Source organism: Manis pentadactyla, chromosome 4, assembly GCF_030020395.1.
Source record: "Manis pentadactyla isolate mManPen7 chromosome 4, mManPen7.hap1, whole genome shotgun sequence".
Taxonomy (NCBI): Eukaryota; Metazoa; Chordata; class Mammalia; order Pholidota; family Manidae; genus Manis; species Manis pentadactyla.
Window position 1 is genome coordinate 39754639 of NC_080022.1, and position 19174 is coordinate 39773812.

General features: G+C 39.8%; 1 protein-coding gene across 3 annotated transcripts in view; it reads left to right on the plus strand.

Annotated features, from left to right (window-relative positions):
- Positions 1-276: 276 nt before the first annotated feature.
- The window catches only part of ELAVL4 (ELAV like RNA binding protein 4), an 83773-nt gene continuing 64875 nt past the window's right edge, over positions 277-19174 (plus strand). The window contains exon 1 of one of the 3 annotated variants that reach the window (XM_036893180.2): positions 277-529. In XM_036893180.2, coding sequence (XP_036749075.1) covers positions 521-529 — 9 coding nt within the window. In that variant the 5' untranslated portion in view covers positions 277-520. Of the gene's footprint in view, positions 530-939; positions 1297-19174 lie in introns of those variants that run through there. The other 2 variants (XM_036893181.2, XM_036893179.2) reach the window with 2 other exon arrangements.

Genomic DNA, 19174 nt, shown 5'->3' on the forward strand with positions numbered 1-19174 from the left:
AAATACAAGAATGGCTTTTGTTGCTTCAGCCCGGCCTTAATTACCAGACACAAGAAGCAGTTCAGAAATCTGGTCTCTGTTGTTGTAGAGGTCACCAAATCATTAACATCGTCAATCTGGCAGTAGCTAATTTAAATAGCACCTGATGTTGCAACGCCTCCCTTCGTTTCCCCAGCCAATCAGATCCTGGCTTCAGCTGACAGATGGTCCCATAAATGGATGTAAAAAGGGGAAGCTTCGAGCCAATTTCAGCAAGGCTCTGTTCAGTTGTTCTTATCTACATCCTAGAATCGGGGGTTTCAGCTCACTGCTTCTTTTCTTTCTTTTTTTTTTTTTTCCTTTCTCTCCTCCCATCCCCCCCCCCAAAATAATTGATTTACTTTACAATCATCCACACTGTGCTTTGTGGATCTTTAAAAATATATAACAATAGTAGTCATTTAAAAAATATATTCTGAAACCTTTGCAAGTTTTAAGAGAAGAGTCGAAGCTCTGCAAGACCCAATACTTGCCAATAAGAATGGTTATGGTAGGTATGACTAGATTTGTAATCTGTTGTTTGTGTTGCTGGAGGGAAGGAAAGCATCTACACCTTGAGCAGTCTTATGCTTGCAAAGAGTTTAGTTCTCTGCTGCTGTTCGGTTCCTACATTTACTATCTCTTTTGTGTAGAGAGTGCGGGTAGGTCCTTTTATTGAAAAGCAGTGGGGAAATAAATTGTCATTTTTAACAGGTCATTGTCAATTTTCCCTTCAACATAAAAGCGGAGGTGGGGGTGGGGGAGAGGTGGGCTGAAATAATTGCTGGTTTGTTGAAAGGGGTTATATTACATGAGACCATAGTGGCAAAAGATTTTCTTTTTGTCAGGGAGAGGGGGTTTGTCTACGTGCCTGGGTTTTGTGGGGCTGGAAGTGGATGCAGCGGGGTTAGGAATCTCTCCATTTCCATGCTGGAAATTTAAAGCTCAAGAGGCAGCTCCTGGATACTGAACGTTGAGATGGGCAGCTGTGTTTCGGGGGACTGCGCAGTCAAAACGGCAAAGACAGTGATTTATTTGGGCTTCAGTAAATGCTGCATCTTGTATTTCAAAGAGTTTCCTGTCATGACCTCATAAAAAAGAGGAGGCGGCTTGTATGTGTAGCGGTGCCTGGCGTGTTGAGTTGTTGCTTCCTTCTCTGGGCAGCAGCTCTGTAAGAAGGAATGTCAGCTTTTACATAACGTTCCTTTCCGCTTTTGACACACTGTGTGAGGGTCCATCTTCTTCTGATCACAGATGGAGTGGAATGGCTTGAAGATGGTAAGTGTAAAGAGGAAGGCAGCTTGGAGATTCCAACCGTGTGTGTGTGTGTGTGTGTGTGTGTGTGTGTGTGTGTAAGGATGGTGGACTGTGCATCATAAATCACTGTGCAGATCGTTTGTGTGTGTGTATATTAGTATTTCTCTTTTCTGAAAACCAGAATCCATCTCCAAGTGTAATGGCACTGCACGCATGCAAGGCACACACACTGCTCTCCCACCGAACACACATTTTAGCCAAGCAAGGTTGGTGTCTTTTTTGACAATCACAATGTCACCGTTGCTGCTGGCTGGTGTGTCCACCGCCTCTGTGAGCTTTCAGTGCAATTACATGACTGTTAAAGTTAAAGGCACATTTCTTTTTCAGTCTCCTGCTAGGAGTGATGAGGAAGGCTGGGAATGAGGGGTGGAGGAGGTGAGGTTCAGTACCAGCAGATGCAATTGTGAAACAGGACTTTTGGATGTGGCAGGGAAAGTAGAAAACCTTTCTGCCAAAGTAGTAAATCTATTTTTAGCATCATCTTTTCCTGGGGGAAAAAAAGGGGAGAGGAAGAAGCAGGGAAACTCCTTGAGTGCCGCGCCTGTCGCCTGATGTTGACCCTGAAGATATGGCACAAAATGGCACGATCGGATATCACGAGTGCCCACTTTGACTTTGAATTTCACCAGCAATAGCTTTCACTGGATTTCAAAGCTGGAAGGGTATTGAGGGGTGGGTGTAAATTCATATCTATCTCACTTATTTTTTGCTAGTAAAGCCTGGGGAGGACTTTTCGTTCTGTATAGATGTTATAACAAAGCTGTGGTCTTTTTCCCATTCTTAGAGGATTGCCTTTGTCTGGCTGCTTGTTTTGATGGGTGTAAAACAAATAAGATTAGACCGAGCAGCCCAACTGAAAGCGATAGCTGGGAGGAAAACCCAATGAAAGGTTGCCGGGGAAACGAACAGAGGAAAAGCCGAGTAGGGAGCAGGTGGCTATCATGAGAACACACTGCAAACAGTGTAAAAAAAAATGGGGGGGTGTGGGGGACAGGACCTCGATTATCTTTGCTGTTCTTTGTGGCCAGCCCAACTTTAATTATTCTTTATAAATAGGTGTTAATTACATTTCTAACTCTGGTTTACAGTGATTTTTAGAAATCTATTTATAAGCATCTGTTCTGTCTCCCCTGGTTTTTTTTTCCTCTTTCTTTCTTTTTTTTTTTTTGGTTTAACAAACAGAGAAGGAGAGGGGGAAGGGAGGGTAGGGAATCTTGCTTTTTTTCTCTCTTTTTTTCTTTCCCCCTTTTCCCTGCTGTGAAATTGTACGTGTGAAAAATCGCAAGGAATCCTGTGAGGCCATTTGAAAAAAATGTGAATTATATTGAATGAAGTTGTCAGAAGCATAATAGTGAACTCCCACAGTCGATAGATTCTGCAAATGATTTCTTAGAAATTTCCAGCAAATATCCATAGGAGAAATATAGGTAGACTAGATTTACCCTAAGCAATGATTTTGTGCTAAGTGATATTGGTATTTTTACTAAATCAGATGTTGGTACTATAGTTCCAGGGAGTTTATTGTCTGTCTCATTTTAAATCCCGAGTAGAAATTACTTTTACAAATAATTAATGAAAAGCTGTATTCTGTCCTTCTGCTTTGCTTCCCTCTCCACGCCTCCAGCCACAGGATGCATCAGGCTGCACCCTTGCAACCACTGCCTTCCATTTGGCATTTAGTCCGGTTCTAGTCTCGGCATAAACGGAGTGAAAAGCTGGGGTTTTTTTTTAGTATCTCTGAACGTCTGGGACCCGCGCATGCAGTGGGTGACAGGCATCTCTCGCTTTTTTTCTAAGTGTGCTTTAGTAGTAGTCTCTTTTTCTCATGATGGTGGGTAAAAGAAAGGCTGAGAGGTACAGTACTTAGGTGAATAGGAGGTTAGCATAAAAACTGAAACGATTATCTGTTCTGGTTGCTTCCTGAAAGATAAATTAGATACATGATCAGGTAGCTCATTTTAAGCTCAAAATTGAGATATTAAAAATACTGAAGTATATTAAAAGGTCAGGAAATATAATTGACTCTATTGAACATACTCTTTTAATTTTTACTCTCTCCATTACAAATCTCCACACACATCCCAAATATTTTTCTCTTACAGATAATTCTTTTTGCTTTGTCTTCTTATTGAGGGATTTTAAAGATTTGTTTGACTCTTGAAGTAAAAATAAACAAACTTGTTTTTTCCATACACTTGTGCCTTGCTTTCATATCTTGAGTTGTTATTAAAAATAGAATCGTTTTTTGATTGTCTCTAATACAGTTTTTTGTCCTGAGACTTTTCTGGCATTTTTGAGTTAGGGGAAATCATTTCCATAAGAACTGTCACTTTGTCTTGGGTTGTAAAAAAGACACGTGGTTCTATTGCTGACCTTTCTTGCTTCTTTGTCTTAAAAATATTAGTGCCTACTACCTGCATGTGGAGGTGTACCTTTATGGAAGCACAAGGCTGAGTGTGCGTTTATTAAGAAATGAAAGTACGATTAGAAATATTTCTACCAAAAATACCTGACTATGTCGCAGTTTTAATGATCAGAATGTTCATATAATGCATATGGTTAAAGTATTTAATATTTAAATTTTTGAAAGGGTAAAATGTAGGTGAGGAAATAGCATTTAAAAATTGCACTAAGAATCGCTGATTTACAAGGTCATTTTAATATCTCATTTTTTAAAATAAAGCAACTTAAACATTCATATGTGATCTCAGTCCCATTCATTCCTAACTGCCATTCATTCAAGTTATCCTCCTGGCCAGATATAGATGGGCTTGTTTATGTTTGATAGTATTTCAAACTTTTTTCTCTTCTATAGCCTTCCCTTGGTCCTGTGACTATTGAAGAATTTTGTTGAGAGGAAGGCCAGATTATTGTGAGGTAATAACAATACAATAGAATATTTTTTTAAAGGAAAGAGAAAATGAGCTATGCATTTGGATTTTAGTTCTAAACCAAGCTTTGAAATAGGGTTTGGGACATGTTAGACTTCAAATATTTCCAACTTAGCATTTCTGTTGGGGATAACCTGCTTGAAGTTTCAGATCTAGAAATCATTGTATGAATGGTGCCTTGTGTGTGTGTGTGTGTGTGTGTGTGTGTGTGTGTGTGTGTGTGTGTGTGTGTGTGTGCTCCATATCTCTACAAGAATTTGTGGGCGAATCAAGGTGTTTTTCACAAGTCAGAGTTAGCATGAACAATGAAAGGGTCTCTTCAAAGCTCGACCTTTTCTTTGGTTTGGATTCTTCCTTTTGCACTTCTTTCCTTACCGTGGAGGATTCTCTTCCAACATGAAGACCAAATTCTATTCCTTGCATGGGGAGATAATGCTGCTTCAATTAGCCCTTGGCATCTTAATGCCTTATTTTAATATAAAAAACGAACAACAAAATAAATTATCTGTGTGTACCGCAGGTAAGGAATGGCGATCTTCATAGAGGTCATTGTATATGGACAGAAGTAGTTTGGCCTTGATAAATTTCTTCATCAGTTCCAATGATCTGTGGCCAAGACACTTAATTTATATGCCTGGACACTTAATATGTACATTTGTTGGTGAGCTGGCTAGCAGATGCTAGACACATGAGTGTGCGCTGGCAAATGCTGCAATGCAGTATTTTTTTCCCAATGTCATTCGGAATTTTGGGGGTATGAAGGGACATAAGCATTCTTAAGCTTTTACCTTACTGTTTTCCAGTTGATGGGCCATATTGTACAGAACTGACTGATTCCCCTTTTGAAAGTGAAGTCAATCTTTTATTACCTACTCTCCATCCTCTCATTCATATAATAGATATGTGGAAAGTATGTGTATGTTATAGAGGGAGACTCTGTGTGTGTATCAATGTAATCAGGTGTGTTTCTAGAATCCTGCACCTGTCTTGGGTTTTCCTTATTTGGTATTTGCCAAATGTGTATACATACTTGCAAGTACATCTAAAAATGGAAAGAAAACCAAACTGGGCTTGTTTCCCATGAAAGTGGAGTTCTCTTATTAGAAAAATTAAAAACTTCATTTAAAAAGATACATCCAAACCCTGCAGATTCCATTAGTAACCAAACACCTTTCTTTAGCTGTAATGTGCAGATCCATAACAGTACATGTGAGCTAGAAGCTGTCTTTCTAGTCAAGGAGCTGGGCTCAAATTAAAATGTATGTGTATATGGGAGGAGAGTTCTTTTTCTTTGGGGAGTCTAATTTGAACCTAATCTTTAACTGTTGGTAAAAACCAGGAGGGTGTAAGGTGGCTGAGTTAGCATCTCAGGATGTGTTTTGTGAGTTTGCATGTGTGTGTGTGTGTGTGTTAGGAACATCCTTGTATTTTAAAATCTCTGCATATCTTAAGGGTAGAGGGCTTTTATAGGTCAGTGGCTTTCTAAGGGTAAAAGGAAAGGTAATTTGTGGGCATGTGGGAATTGTCACAAGCAGTGATTGTCATAAATTAGCCATCTAGAAATGGAAAGAAAATAAGAAAGACTGGAGGACAGGAGTGGAGAGGGGCACCAACATGTGGATCTTCACCTTGCTGGTGTAAGAGACAATGAGTGACAAATCTGAACTGGTGCAGTGTGGGGTGCCCGATAATTTCTCAGAACCTTGACTTTGCAGGTTCATTACTTCCTTGCTTGCTTGTTCACACCTTTAATTATATCCAGTTTGGAATGCTAGCTGGGGGCACCAAAGATGAGCCATTTTGTTTGTTGTTTACTTCATTAAGTATTCAGGCAGTGTGCTCACAATAGCTATGGAGCATCAGTGTTAAGAATCAAGCACTTGGAAATGGAACTGTTACAAAAGAACAAAAAATGAGAAAGCAATCAGCTAGCTGGCTTGCTTTGGATGTTCATATCCACTCTGCTTAATGGTAATATTTATGCTGTTCCTTGTACATTCATTAAGAAATAAATTTTGCAGTGTCAGTGCTCCTAATAGGCTAGTAGCTTTCTCTCTCTCTTATTCTTTCTCTCTTTCTTTATCTCTGTCTCCTTCTCTCTCTGCCCCATGACCCTCATTCCTGAGATTTTGCCTTTTAATGGATCATTTTAGGACTGACTATTTTTGCTTTAGGGAAGATTATTCAGATCCTCGTTGTATCTAACACCAGAGATATTTTCCCCCTCAACATGGATGCCCCTGTACAAAGATCAAGAAATGCTGAATGCCATAAAGGATCCCTTAAATAATTTTTGTTGAGGAAGCAGTGAAAATGTTAAAGAAATAAGGTCAGTGTACTTGTTGTGCTTGCGTTTTTGTTTTTTTGTTGTTTTTGGAAAGCCTTCTTTTTTAACCACAAAAGTAAAATGCCGAACTAGCATATGTGATTTTTTTAAATGAAAAAATTACAAGTCATAGGTCTCTCCTGAAAATAACTTCCCTTGGACTCTTGGTTTGAAAAGTAACATTTAAACTTGAGTTTAAGTATTAAATTATTCATGTTAAAACTATAAAAACACAATTCATAAATATTTTTTCTATAAGAAGTTCAATTCTATTTTCAGAATATGAGGAAGCAGAGAAACAATCCAGCCAAGATGGCGAATTCTGCAAAGCACACCACAGCATGGAGGTTTCCTCTCTGCACTTTGTGGTATTGAAACCACCTCTGCTTATTGTGGGAATCAGTTATCTTCTGTTGCGTACTCTTGTAACAACTCACCCTTGAACTTGTTTTATCACCTGTTCATAGTAGAGGCTAGCTACCATTTGTGGCTGGATGAAGATGCTATTTGTTGAGGACTTACTACATGCATTAATGGAACATAGAATTCAAGGTCACCATTTCTTTTTCTTCTGACACTGCTCAAAAGACATTATTAAGGACTAAGTCCCTGTGATTAGAGATAAGGTTTGGGGTGAGGGATTTTAAGGTTGGATATTACAAAATGAGGTTTGTGTCAAGTTATGAAAAAAGATCTGTTGGAACATTCAAGTACATAAATGTTTTACCTTTTGTGTTTGTAAGAGTCTAGGCATGACTCCAAAAGATAGAAATAAGAGACGTTCTGGACATTTAGTCTGTAAGGTTCCACGTGTGCAGGTATTTGCTCTCTGGACAAAGCAAAATTTGGACAGTTTGGAAGGGACCTGTCTTTCTGTCAGCTGTCCATGGAAGTTGGCTAGAATCTGAATTTACAAAAATATAAATGCCTTGCTCTGACAGAGATGACTCTTTGAATCCCTTTTCCCATGTTACCCTCTAGGGACCTGAGAAGATATGTGACCCTCTTACCAAGCACCTGTGCAAACTATAAGTTTGCTAGTGGAGCAGAAATCATAGAGTTATTTTGTCATAAACACGTAGATACTGTATACAGTGTGTGTGTGTGGTATAGATAGCCATGACCCTCCGTGTGCTCTGGGATGTACAGATAATGGCTTCTCAGGTAGCCTGTGTTTTCAAAACTGCCACTCTAAACCTTTTAGAGTTTTGCTTTCTACATGAAAAATGACAGGCTGAGTTGAACTTTTTTTTCTCAAGTGCCCCCTTTGAAGATGTAGCAGTAGTAAATACAGCTTTAATGATAAACCTTAGCTCTAAGTGCTATTTAAAAGTCTGTAGTGGAAAGCCTGAGAACTTACAATCTTTGCTAATGAAACTTTCATTAGGAAAGTGCTCACTTAAAATGGAGTAAATGACGAAATCCCTGTAATTTGTGATTTTGACCAGATTTGACTCATCCTTTCTTATGTTCCTTTTTGTAATGCAGCCAACCACACATCTAAAATCCCAGATATTGTACATGTCTTCAATATTAATTATCTCTGTTGATGCACTGGGTACAGACAGTACAATTCCCACAAGTCCAGATTCTTACTGTAACACCAAAACAAAAGTGATATTTATGAATAATATTGGGAAAGTTGTCCTCATAGTAACCGTTCCCCAAAGGAAGCTTTACATAAATGTGCATTTATTATTCAGGATATTAAAAGGGAATCCTTAGCTTTTACTTTTTAATTTGGGCTAAAATATGTAAATTGGTTTTATTTTGGAGTTGCTCTGTTTTAGGTGGCTTTGGGGGAGGATAACTTTCTAGCTTGATTATATTTTAATCTCCGCTGTAGTGGAAAAGGTTCCAATCTTGAAATCAACCTGGTTTTTGTGATTATGACCCAGAGGGCCAGTGTGCAGATGGGGCTAAAAAAAAGCATTATATTGACTTGTGCATATGTAGGAAATTTTGATTTCTTTCTACTGGATACCATTATTCCTATGTCTTTGTTAGCAAGGCCAGCTCGGAGGCCACGGAGCCGCAAGTTTGCCTCTGGACTTGGAGGACCTTCTCGGGCACACCTCTGGAGTGACTGCTCTTTGTTTTAAGAAACCAGGATGTGCAAAGGACTTTGAAGTCAGGTGGATTTGGGTTAGAATCCTGGCTATTTCGATTAGTAACTGGGTGATCTGGATGGATGAGATGCTTCAGCTGTGGAGCCTCAATTTTCTCGTCTTTAAGATGGGGGTGATAATGCCTAACTCACAGGGTTTCTGTATCAGATGGGAACCAATATTTGAAGGCACCAGTCATACACAGGACTGAAAATTAGAGGTGCTTAGAGGATGTTAGTTCTCCAGTCTGTCAGTCTTTCCACTTGTGCCAGATGTTTTGGGGAGAAGTGATATCTCATGCTGCCCTCATAGCCTCCATCCTCTCACCAGAACTCAGGAGAGGATGGGAATGACACACAGTTGTTTTTAAGTTCTCAATTCTTCTCTGGGACTGTGCAGTTTTATTATATTTTCTGCATTCTTCTAGGGTTTTACAAGGTATATTCATGATCTCCTTTGAAATTAGAATTAACTTGGGTGTTAGTTATTAAAGGAGAAAAAAGGTGAACATAAAATTAATTTAATCAGTGCTGTGTTCTACTTTCATGGAAGAGTCTTAGGAAATTCAGAAGTCAACCAGAAAGAAAATAAATATGGGTTAAAGTTCATAGATACGGTCTCATCTTTGCTGTCTAAAAATACATATATTGCAATCTGCAAGTTATTTGGCCCAGAAACCGACTCACTTTGGCGTCATTTTTTTTCCCTCTTCACCAAATCAGCTTTTTTCCTCTGTCCCTCTTGTTTCCCCAACAGGCTGCATTTTGAAGTTCTGTTTCTCAAGGAGTGGTGGAGAAGTTGAGGCAAAAAGTGGCTTAACGAGATTTTTCTAACATGCCACCAGCTTTCCTCCTCCTGCACAGTGAGGCAGGATGATGGATGGCTTTGGCAGTGCAAACAGCTCTAGAAGTGATCAGATTGACTGAAGAGGTGTGGGAGATGGGAGCAGAATGCTGGCCCTCAATTGATTACCCTCCCATTTGAAAGCAAAAAAAAGAGAAGGAAAATCACCACAAAGGTCTTGACGTAGTTGTTGTTTGGAAGGGGTAGTGGGTGGTGTCAGGACTGGTGTTAGGCCAAACCTAATTTTGTGCCTTTTTCCCAAAGCTCTGAAGGGGGAAATAAATAGACACTTTAATAAATTCACAAATTGTTTTAAATTGGGACTTGTTGCTGTCACCAGTGCAGACAAAGAAACAATACAAGTAGTCCCTAAAGAGGTTTAAGACTTAAACTGAAAACATGACCTTACAATACTATTTTGGTGCCAAGGATTTTGAATTCCACTTCATATAATCATGGGAAGGATGTGAAAAGGAGTAATTTTCTTTCTACAATTTAATTCTTAAAATTAGGGGAAGGGCTTATAAACTGATCTGATCCCCCAAGTACCATTTTGCAGGCCCCATGCTTTTATAAAAAAAAGACCCTTTACTGTGAAACAAACAAACAAGAGAACTTTTCTCTTTCTACACGTACCTATGTCAAAGATTCGCCGAGGTTCTTCTAAGGATTTTGTAAGCAGCCCTATAGGTTTGTATGTGGTATGCAAGTTGAAGAATTTGGTTGATTTTCAGAATGTGTTTGTGTGAGCAGAATTATATCTGTGGAAAGAGAGGTTTGAATTTGGAGAAAGGTAGTATAGAAGATGCTTCTGCTTAGTTTAGCCTATTATTGAAAGTCTGAAAAGAGTTGATTGCGTGAGTGATTTGAGCAGGTGAATGGGCAGGGGAAAGGCAGGTGAATATTCTTAGGATCTCCTTGCTAGATAAGTGTTTATATTATTAAAAATTTTACCCATATTTCAGCCAAAAGTGTGAGTCTCTGCTTCTTCCTGCTTTATACCTATGGCTTAAGTTTATCTGCAAGAAGGAAAAAAGATTTCTAGCTTGGAAGAACTTTTGTAAAAACTCTTACTTTAAACAGGTCTCTAGTTGGTGAATTTTCGATAGGCTTGAAGTTGGTAGAAGCTTCATAGTGACCATTCCTGAACTATTGGTTGTGTCAATTTTCCAAGAACAGAAGAACAAGTTTGCATTTCTAGAACTTCAGCTGTTCCCAGCACAATTCTGTTGTAATGGGTCTGTGACCATGGAGATTTCATCTCATATTCACTTAATATTGTATAATTTTTGCTTTTTGGTGTCAGTTTGGTCTCTTAAGTATACTTAGGGCAGGTAGAGCTAAATTCTTTTTAAAGAAAGTAAAACTCAGCCTCCTGCCTAAAGTTACATGTTTAGCAATATCAGAAACCCTAGCTCCAGAGTGTTTGGGGATACATTCAGCTTGGCCAAAGTTTACATTTTAGGGAAGGAAAAACAATTCCTTTTCCAGATTAAGTTTTTCAGTGTGGAATCAGCAAATACAATTGCATGTCTATTGCCTGTAAACCATATTCTAGGTGCCTTCTTGCATGTCACAGTATTAAAAACATATTCTGATATAGAGGGTAAGGACAGTGACAGGCAGAATATGAACAGTGTCTCAGCAGAGGAGGTACAGTGTACAAAAGAGGGAGATACTCATGACTGGGGGAAGGAGACAAGGCTTCATGGAAGAAATGCCATTTGAGTGGAGCAGGTAAAGATGGATAGGCAGAAAAATTAGGAGAAAGGGGAATTCCATGTGGAGAGAAGGGTATAAGTAAAGGCACGGAGATGGGAACTTGCTTCAGGACTGATAAGTAGTCCGGTGTGAATGCTGCATTGGATGCATAAAGATAAAGCTGGGGAGACAGGTAGACGCTATCGTTTAGGAAGGTTAAGGTGTTTTTTACTTGGTTTTGACTTTATTTGAATTGGTAGCCATGGACTGTCTTAGATCAGAGGACTATGGTTTCCTGATTGTTTTTCCAGGTTGAAACCATTCCTCATTGAGTCATGATTTCTCAGACGCTGAAGTCACCCTTAAAGATGCTTCTAAATTAAGTACTGGTCATTTAGAGGGAATCGGTGTTACAGCACTCCTCTGGTCACGGTGTGATGTCATGATGATGATGCTCATCGGTGGAGTCACACTGAGGATTACTTTTAGGGAGACAGTGTCAAAAAGCAGTAGGAGGAAAAATATCAACTTTATTTCAGATTGTAAAGAAATGTGCCATTAAAGGAGCATGCTGCATTCTCTCACCAACAGGTACATGTGCTCATTTTGTGGGATAACATGTGGCCAGAAGGGGTGGTGGTGATTTGGAATTAAGTTTATTTCCTCAAGAAAAGAAAAATACCCATTTCAGGCTTCCAAGTGCATGTACCAAGGTGTGGTTGTCTCCCTGGTAGTCCTGAGAACCCTGAAGGGCAGAGATCGTGAAATGCTCTTAATTTCAATGTTGGATTCATAACAGGTACTCAGTAAATGCTAATTGAATTAAGTTACCGTAATTTTTTTTTTTAAACCTGAACTACATAGCTAGAAGACTTGTGATTCTTGGGTCTATCATTTAGTCTATATAGTCCAAGTCACCTAACCTTTTGTGTTTGTTTCTTAATACATAGAATAGAATTAAAATAGCTTGATGAGAAGATCAGCTAAATTATATCCCTGAGAAACTCTGACAGGGCAACAATATTAGTAAATGACTAGGTTCTAGTTTTGCCAAAAATTATTTTACTGGGTCTTGACCAGAGCTTTAGAAAATTAAAACAAGTGAAATAGAAAAGAAAGTATCAGTGGCTGGTACTCAGTAAGGGTAGGTATTATTTCATGAAACTTTTGTTTCAGTTATTATGTCCCAAGTTGTAATATGAAGTTGCTGTGTTCAGTGTGTTTCTTACTTTTTTTACTTTGTTGGATCATGGTCAGTAAAGTTTGAGAAACACTGTTCTAGATGGTAATGAGGTCTGTATTACCCAAAGGAAAAAGCCAGTCAGGTTTTTCCAGAGCTATGCAATGCAAGATCTCTAGTTAATCTTTCAATGTATTAAATAAAGGATGACATCTGATTATTTTAGATTTAATATGAACATTGTATCACATAAATCTTTGAAAATTAATGATGTCTGCATGGTATATGCTGGGGCTTGCTTGTAGTCAAAATATTTATTAACTAGCAAATCTCATTCCTTGGTTGTGCTACCTCACTGAACCTACAAAGTAATAATGATAATGACAATAATAAGTAGTGGAGGCGACCTAGAGGTGAGACTAGAAATAATGAGATTAGCTTTCATTTCTTGAGCTCTTATACACACTGTGCCTTTTAATCCTCAGAACAACCTTAAGAGGCAAATGTTTACTTTCCTGTTTTATGGATGAGGTAACTGAGGTCTGGAAAGGTAAATTAAGGTTATACAGCCAATAACTGACTGGGCTGGGATTTGATTTGAACCCCGGCCTAATTCCAAGGGCAAAATTTGAAGGATTTATCAATTCCATGAAAATGTATTAAGATGCCTACAATGTGTTAGCACTGTACTCCTTTACAAAGATAAACGGGTCAGTTGGTCTCCACCCTTGAGTGTTTACTAGCTGCCCTTGAGGTCTTACTGTGCATGAGTCTTGAGATGTGATTTGATCACAAGAGGATAGGCACGGAATCTTTCATATGAATTATTTTATTTTGGGAGTACTGGGACAAGTGCCTTACACATAGTAGATATTCAATTAAAATTTATAGAGTTGAACTGAAGTTGGGTGAATTCTTACCTGGTGATTGGGGAACCTTTATGCTAAAGAATATACTTACGTACACCATGGCAGATCCATCTTCCCAAAAAAATTTGCTGCCTTTTGCATCTCCTAAAACTGGCAGCACTTGAGCCAACCAGAGCTCAAGACCTCAAATTATAAATGACAAGTTTCATTCAAGCAGAAAGAACAGTTTCCATCTTAGGATAAAAAGAGAATCCTATGGCAGAGACATATGAAGAATGATAAATGAAAGGCGGGCTTCCTAAGAATGAAAATAATAATAGTCACAGTTGTTATTTTTACTATATCACTTTCTAACCTTATAACCTCAAGCGAGTCATATTACCTTTCTGAGCCTTAGTTTCCACATTTGTAAAATGATTTCTACCTCTCAAGGTTGTTGTGAGGATTAAATAAATCCTTTTGATAAATGCTTAGTATGTACTTAACTATTTGGTGGTCTATGGGAATTTAGTAGAAAAGGAGACAAAGTGTCCAGTGAAAATGCTGTTAAGTGTGGGATTCAATCTCCCACCACAGGCAAAAGCCCACTGCTGAAAGAATGCAACACCCTGCAGTTGGCATCAGGGTATGCATATCATTGTCATGCATGTCTCAGTTGCATCATTAGAAGTACAAGCTTCTGGAGGGCTAGGGGGCTGTGATATTCTAATCTCCTACTCCTGGGCCCCAGTCTTGCTTCCTTATATAGTCCTCGCTCAATGAATCCAGCCCAATTCAGCAAATATTTACCAAATTGTGCAGGGTACTGTGCTGGAGAAGGGAGAGTAACACTTACTGAACAGCGTTGAGTTTAGAATGACAATAGAGAACAAAAGGGGAACAGTATCTTGAGGTGGTAATAAACTATACTAGGCTAAAAATACCTGTGATCAATTCAGGAAGAATATAGGGCCCCAAAGAAAACTCGGCAGAGAACCTAAAAAAATAATGTATTCTTTGTTTTTCTCAGTGCCGTTTTGTTTGTATTTCATGAGGAACTAGTGTATTTACTATGGGCACACAGTTGAGATGCACAGTCTCAGAGATATCAACGTAATAGATTTGTGGCTCAGGACCAAGCCCAGCCACCTTCACTAGGACCAGGACACCCTCTGTGGCCTGGCCCCCACTCTCCTTTCCAGCCTCCCATCTTTTAGCTCTCTGTCTTCCATTCATTCCTTCATTCTCTGCTGTGCAATTGCAGTGTGCTGTTCCATACCTGTACTCCAACGGAGCCGTTGGTCTCAAACATCCTTCTGCTTTTCTTCACCTGGCTTCATGAGACACAAAGGAGGCAATTTCCCCCACGCTGGGTTAGAGCCTCCTCTGTTAACCCTGCCATCATCCTTCCATCATTGATCCCACACTGCCTAATCACATGTTGATTTGTTTATGTTTCACCACCACCTCGACCACCAGGACTAGATTACCCTCTGTGTCTAGCACCTCGTAGGTGCTCAGCAATTAGTTGTTAATTGAATGATACAGTTAGATGTCATTTAGGTTGTCCATAATGGGTTCCCATCAGTTGCCCTGTTAACCTCTAGCCTAAGCAAGGGTTGTTGGACCCAAAGCCCTCTTGTCATGAAGATTGGTTTTGACACTACTGTTGCTCACCAACCACACCTCTGTAACTTTGATTTGAAGATCTTGAGTACTTTTCCTGATCACCATGACTTACCTGTAACTTTTCAATAATTCTTCTTTCTTCTAGACTCCTTTATGTCACTTGCTCTCTGTACCATGTAGTTAACAATGGTACATCATAATGACAGCTACCCTTTATACTTGTATGTATTAGGCTTTGCAAAATGAACTTTATTTAGGTTATCTCATTAAAACTTACAACAACCTTAAGAAGCAGGTATTTTTATTCCCATTTTAAAGAAAGAGCATTGCTTATATAACTTGCACAAGGTCACATGGTTAGGAAATATCAGACTTGGGATTCCAAGCCTGGTGTGTTTGATTCCAAAGCCTGTAGTCTGTCTCCCACTTTGTACTACTCACCACTTAAAAAGTAAGGACTAGTGAGAGGTATTTAGCCTAGTGGTTATTAATAGGGACTTTGGATGAGGATTGCCAGGGTTCAAATCCTGGCTTTACCAATTTTAACTTTGGGCAAATCACTTACCCTTTCAGTGCCTCTCAGTTTCATCATTGGCAAACTAGCATTGTTGTGAGGCTTTGCTAGGCCAATGTATATTAAGGACTTGAAACAGTGCTTGGCATATAAAGTGCTAATGATCATCATCATTATTATTATCATACAATGTTAATTTATGTCCTATGAAAATATTTGTTGTGTGCCTGCTATATGCCAGACACTGTTCTGGGTGCTGGAGATACAGCAATGACTAAGACAAGTCCCTGCCTTCCTGGAGCTTTCATTTTAGAGGGCAAAGACAGACAATAGAGTAAGTAAATAAGTAGTTATTATATATGGTGTGATATTTTATAATTTCATATAATGAAATGCTGTTTAAACAATTCCGTGAGATAATGGGTTGGAAAGTACTTGTTTGTAGACACACAGTGAGTCCACAATAGGCCAACCAATGTCTTGCTTCCACTTGGTGAGCTAGAGCAGTCACGCCCCGCTCTGAAAGGCTGGGCATCGTGTGTCTGGCGGCTCACTCTTGGGATGACAGGTTTGCCCTAGCTGCACTCGCTGTGTGATGGTCATCCCAGGAGTAGCAGGAAATTAAATGACTGAGTTGAGGTGTCTGGGCCACAGGAAAACCCAACATAGAAAACTCATGAACAGGTCAGAAGCCCCTCCACTCTATTTCCCTATAGTTGAAGCTATGAAATGGGGTTCATTTCCCAAGAAGATCAGAAGGAAGGTTTGGCCCATCATTCAGCTAAGGACATGTTTGGTTAGGGTATTGTGTCAAGTAATGTTGTAAGACCTTCTGATAGCTCTTTGTGGGAGCGTGGACCAAGAAAGTAAGTGCAGTAGTCATTGGCATTATCATAGGATTCTTTATTCCATGAGTATTCTAGTGGTTAAGAACATAGGCTTTGGAGTCAGAGAAACTGAGGTTTTTTTCCCTTCTCTACTTAGAGATTTATTCTCTTCCAAAGCTCTTTTGTTTTCATTCACAATGTGTAGACTTTGCTTTAAAAAAAACTTCTCCATCAACTGTTTTTAAGAGTAACTGAGCATTTATCAGTGCACCTTTTATACAGAGCACTGGGTGAAGCCCTTAATATTCTCTTCCTCTTATGATTAGTATTGTGATTCTCCCAGAATTTATTTGACCCCCTTGGCCACTAATTCATGTTTGTTTTGATCTTGATGCCTGCACTCATCTAAAATAAACAGAGTAGGAAGAGTGAAGAAAAGGCTTAATAAAAGGATTTTAAAATATAGAAGTACATTTTCCTCTTATGGTTTTCTTAGCAGACTGCGGAGCCTGTCAGGTTGGGAAAAAGGAAGTGTCCCTCTGGTGTCCCCATGTGCCTCCCTCTGAACTCTCCTAGCAACCTGCATCTGCCTCTGATCACTGATTCATTTGATGGGCTTTGGTTGAATTCTTTCTGTGTACTGCATTCCAAGAGCAAGAAGTCAACCAAGATTCAGGTCTTATTCTCAAGAAACTCCCAGCCCAGGGAGACTGGCAAGTAATAGGTGCCAGAAGAGAGGAGAGAGAGAAGGTCCCCGGGGCTGTGTGGGCCCGAAAGGCAGGCTTCAGTTGAGTTTTATAAAATGGCTTGGCTGTTTAGATGGTGGTGGGAGGAGCATTTTGGTGGCAGGTTGAGGGAGCACACATTCAAAGACATGGAAGTGGCATACTCCAGGAGTCATTCATAATCTGGCAGTTGCCTTGTGCATTTTAGAATTTTGCCTGTTTGCAGATCTCTCTACTAACCTCCCAGGACTGAATTCTTAGAGGGCAGGGATCAAATGCCATGGGACCCAGTTATCTAAAAATAATGACAAATTAAATTTTTGCCACATTCCTATGAACCCTATTAACATTAAGAATACTGAGGAGAACTGTTAAGTAATATGTCCAAGGTCACACAGCTGAACAGATACCTAAGATTTGAACTTAGGTATTCAGGCACTAGTGCCCATGTTCTTAACCATTATGCTATGCAATAGATATTGAATAAGTGTTTGAATTGATTTGAATTGAATGGATAAATAAGTAATTACATGATAATTTTTTCTTGTGTTTGTTTTAAAAAAATAACATGCCAGTTACGCCCAGCTCTAATAGTTCTTGCCCCAAATTATTTAGCATCCCCACTGGTATTGGCCTTGGCTTATGTGACTTGCAGAAACTCTCATGGGTAGAAATGTTCTGTGAGGCCCTAAACCTCCAGACTCTGGCCAGACTCAGACCCAAGTGAACATGAAATATAAGTTTAGGCGTGAGACAGAGGAGGCCAGAGGTGGAAGGAGAGTGGGAGTGAGGAAGCAGAGGCTGTAAAGATGCCCTTACCCAGAAAATGCAAGACCCTTGACCTTAAACACACAGTCTTTTGAGACAGTTTGAAAGAAGTTGAGAGAAACAATATACCTTTAAAAGATGAAAGTGTTTGTATTTGTAAATTGATTTTGAAGAGGGGGAAGAAATATGAGAGAGGTTTGTCATGAGCCCAGAGTGGTGGGGAACAGAGCAAGGGAAGCAGACTTAGGAGGTGAGCCCCAGAAGAGCCATCCATCCATCCATTCATTCTACCAGCAAAACCTGGGGCTCTGTGCTGGTCCTTGGGATTCCACATGAATAAAACACAGCCTCGGTCCTCAAGGAGCTCAGAGCCCAGTTAGAGAGAGAGACAGGAGGATGGAGCATCTCGATGCTATGTGCTAAATGTCCCCGATGGAAGCCTGTCCAAAGGATAGAGGTGGGAGCCATGGTGGTTATTGGAGAAGGGCATGCTGGGTCTGATGGTGAGAGAGGTGGGCTTTCCAGGCCAACAGGAGTGCTGTGCGGAATGTGGCCAAGGAGAGAACACACCGTGTTCTGGTCTGTTGATGCTGGCTGCAGAGGATGTTGCCCAGTGTGCTTTCCAGGGCTTATGGAGGTTGTGGTGGGTAAAGGAGGAAGAAGGGAGTCAATGACAGGTAGACGTCAATACATGTGCATTTCCGTAGTCCAAAATGTGACACTCTGAAAACATGTGCCCATTGAAATGCATTGCAGGTGACAAAGTTGATAAATCAACAGGAAGTCAATGACAGTTCAGATCTTTGCACTTAACTCAGTTTGCTCACCTATACATACAAGTGGTGGGGGTGGTGGGCAATGAGCCCAAATCCACACATCTCTCAGGGTCTTCATAAAGATGAAATAGGGCATTCGGCATGAATGTGGTTAGAAAATCCCAAGTCTAGCATATGATTTCATGAATTCTTTCCAGTGGCTTTGTAAGAGTTCATCTCATTTCTGGAGGGAAATAACATTTTCCATGCTCTCCCTACACTTCCCACCACATTTTTCCAACAGTGCCCTGGAAAATCCTCCTGAAGCACAGTAGGTCAATGCAGCCGCACCTTGGGGTCCCTAGGAAGGACAGAGTAGTCCAAGCAGAGGATGAACCAAGAGCAACCTGTGCTCTTCCACCCTGAGCCAGGTGTGTGAGAAAGACAGAAATGCCCTCTCTAGCAGTGCATAGAGCACCCAGTGCTAATTTCTTGGAATTGCCCATGAAAACAAGACTCCTTAAATCAGAAACCCTAATGGCTGCATTTATTACATTTGAAGTATATCTTTTAAGCCATTCTGAGTAGAGGGGTTTTAAAAGGGGCAAAGTATACCAGAAATTGTGTTTGTGAGTGTTAAAAATAGTGCTGTCATTATTCATTTTTAAAGTTCACTTAATCTCTCCTCCTTTGCTCTGTATTTTCCTGACTGGTGTTATTGTGA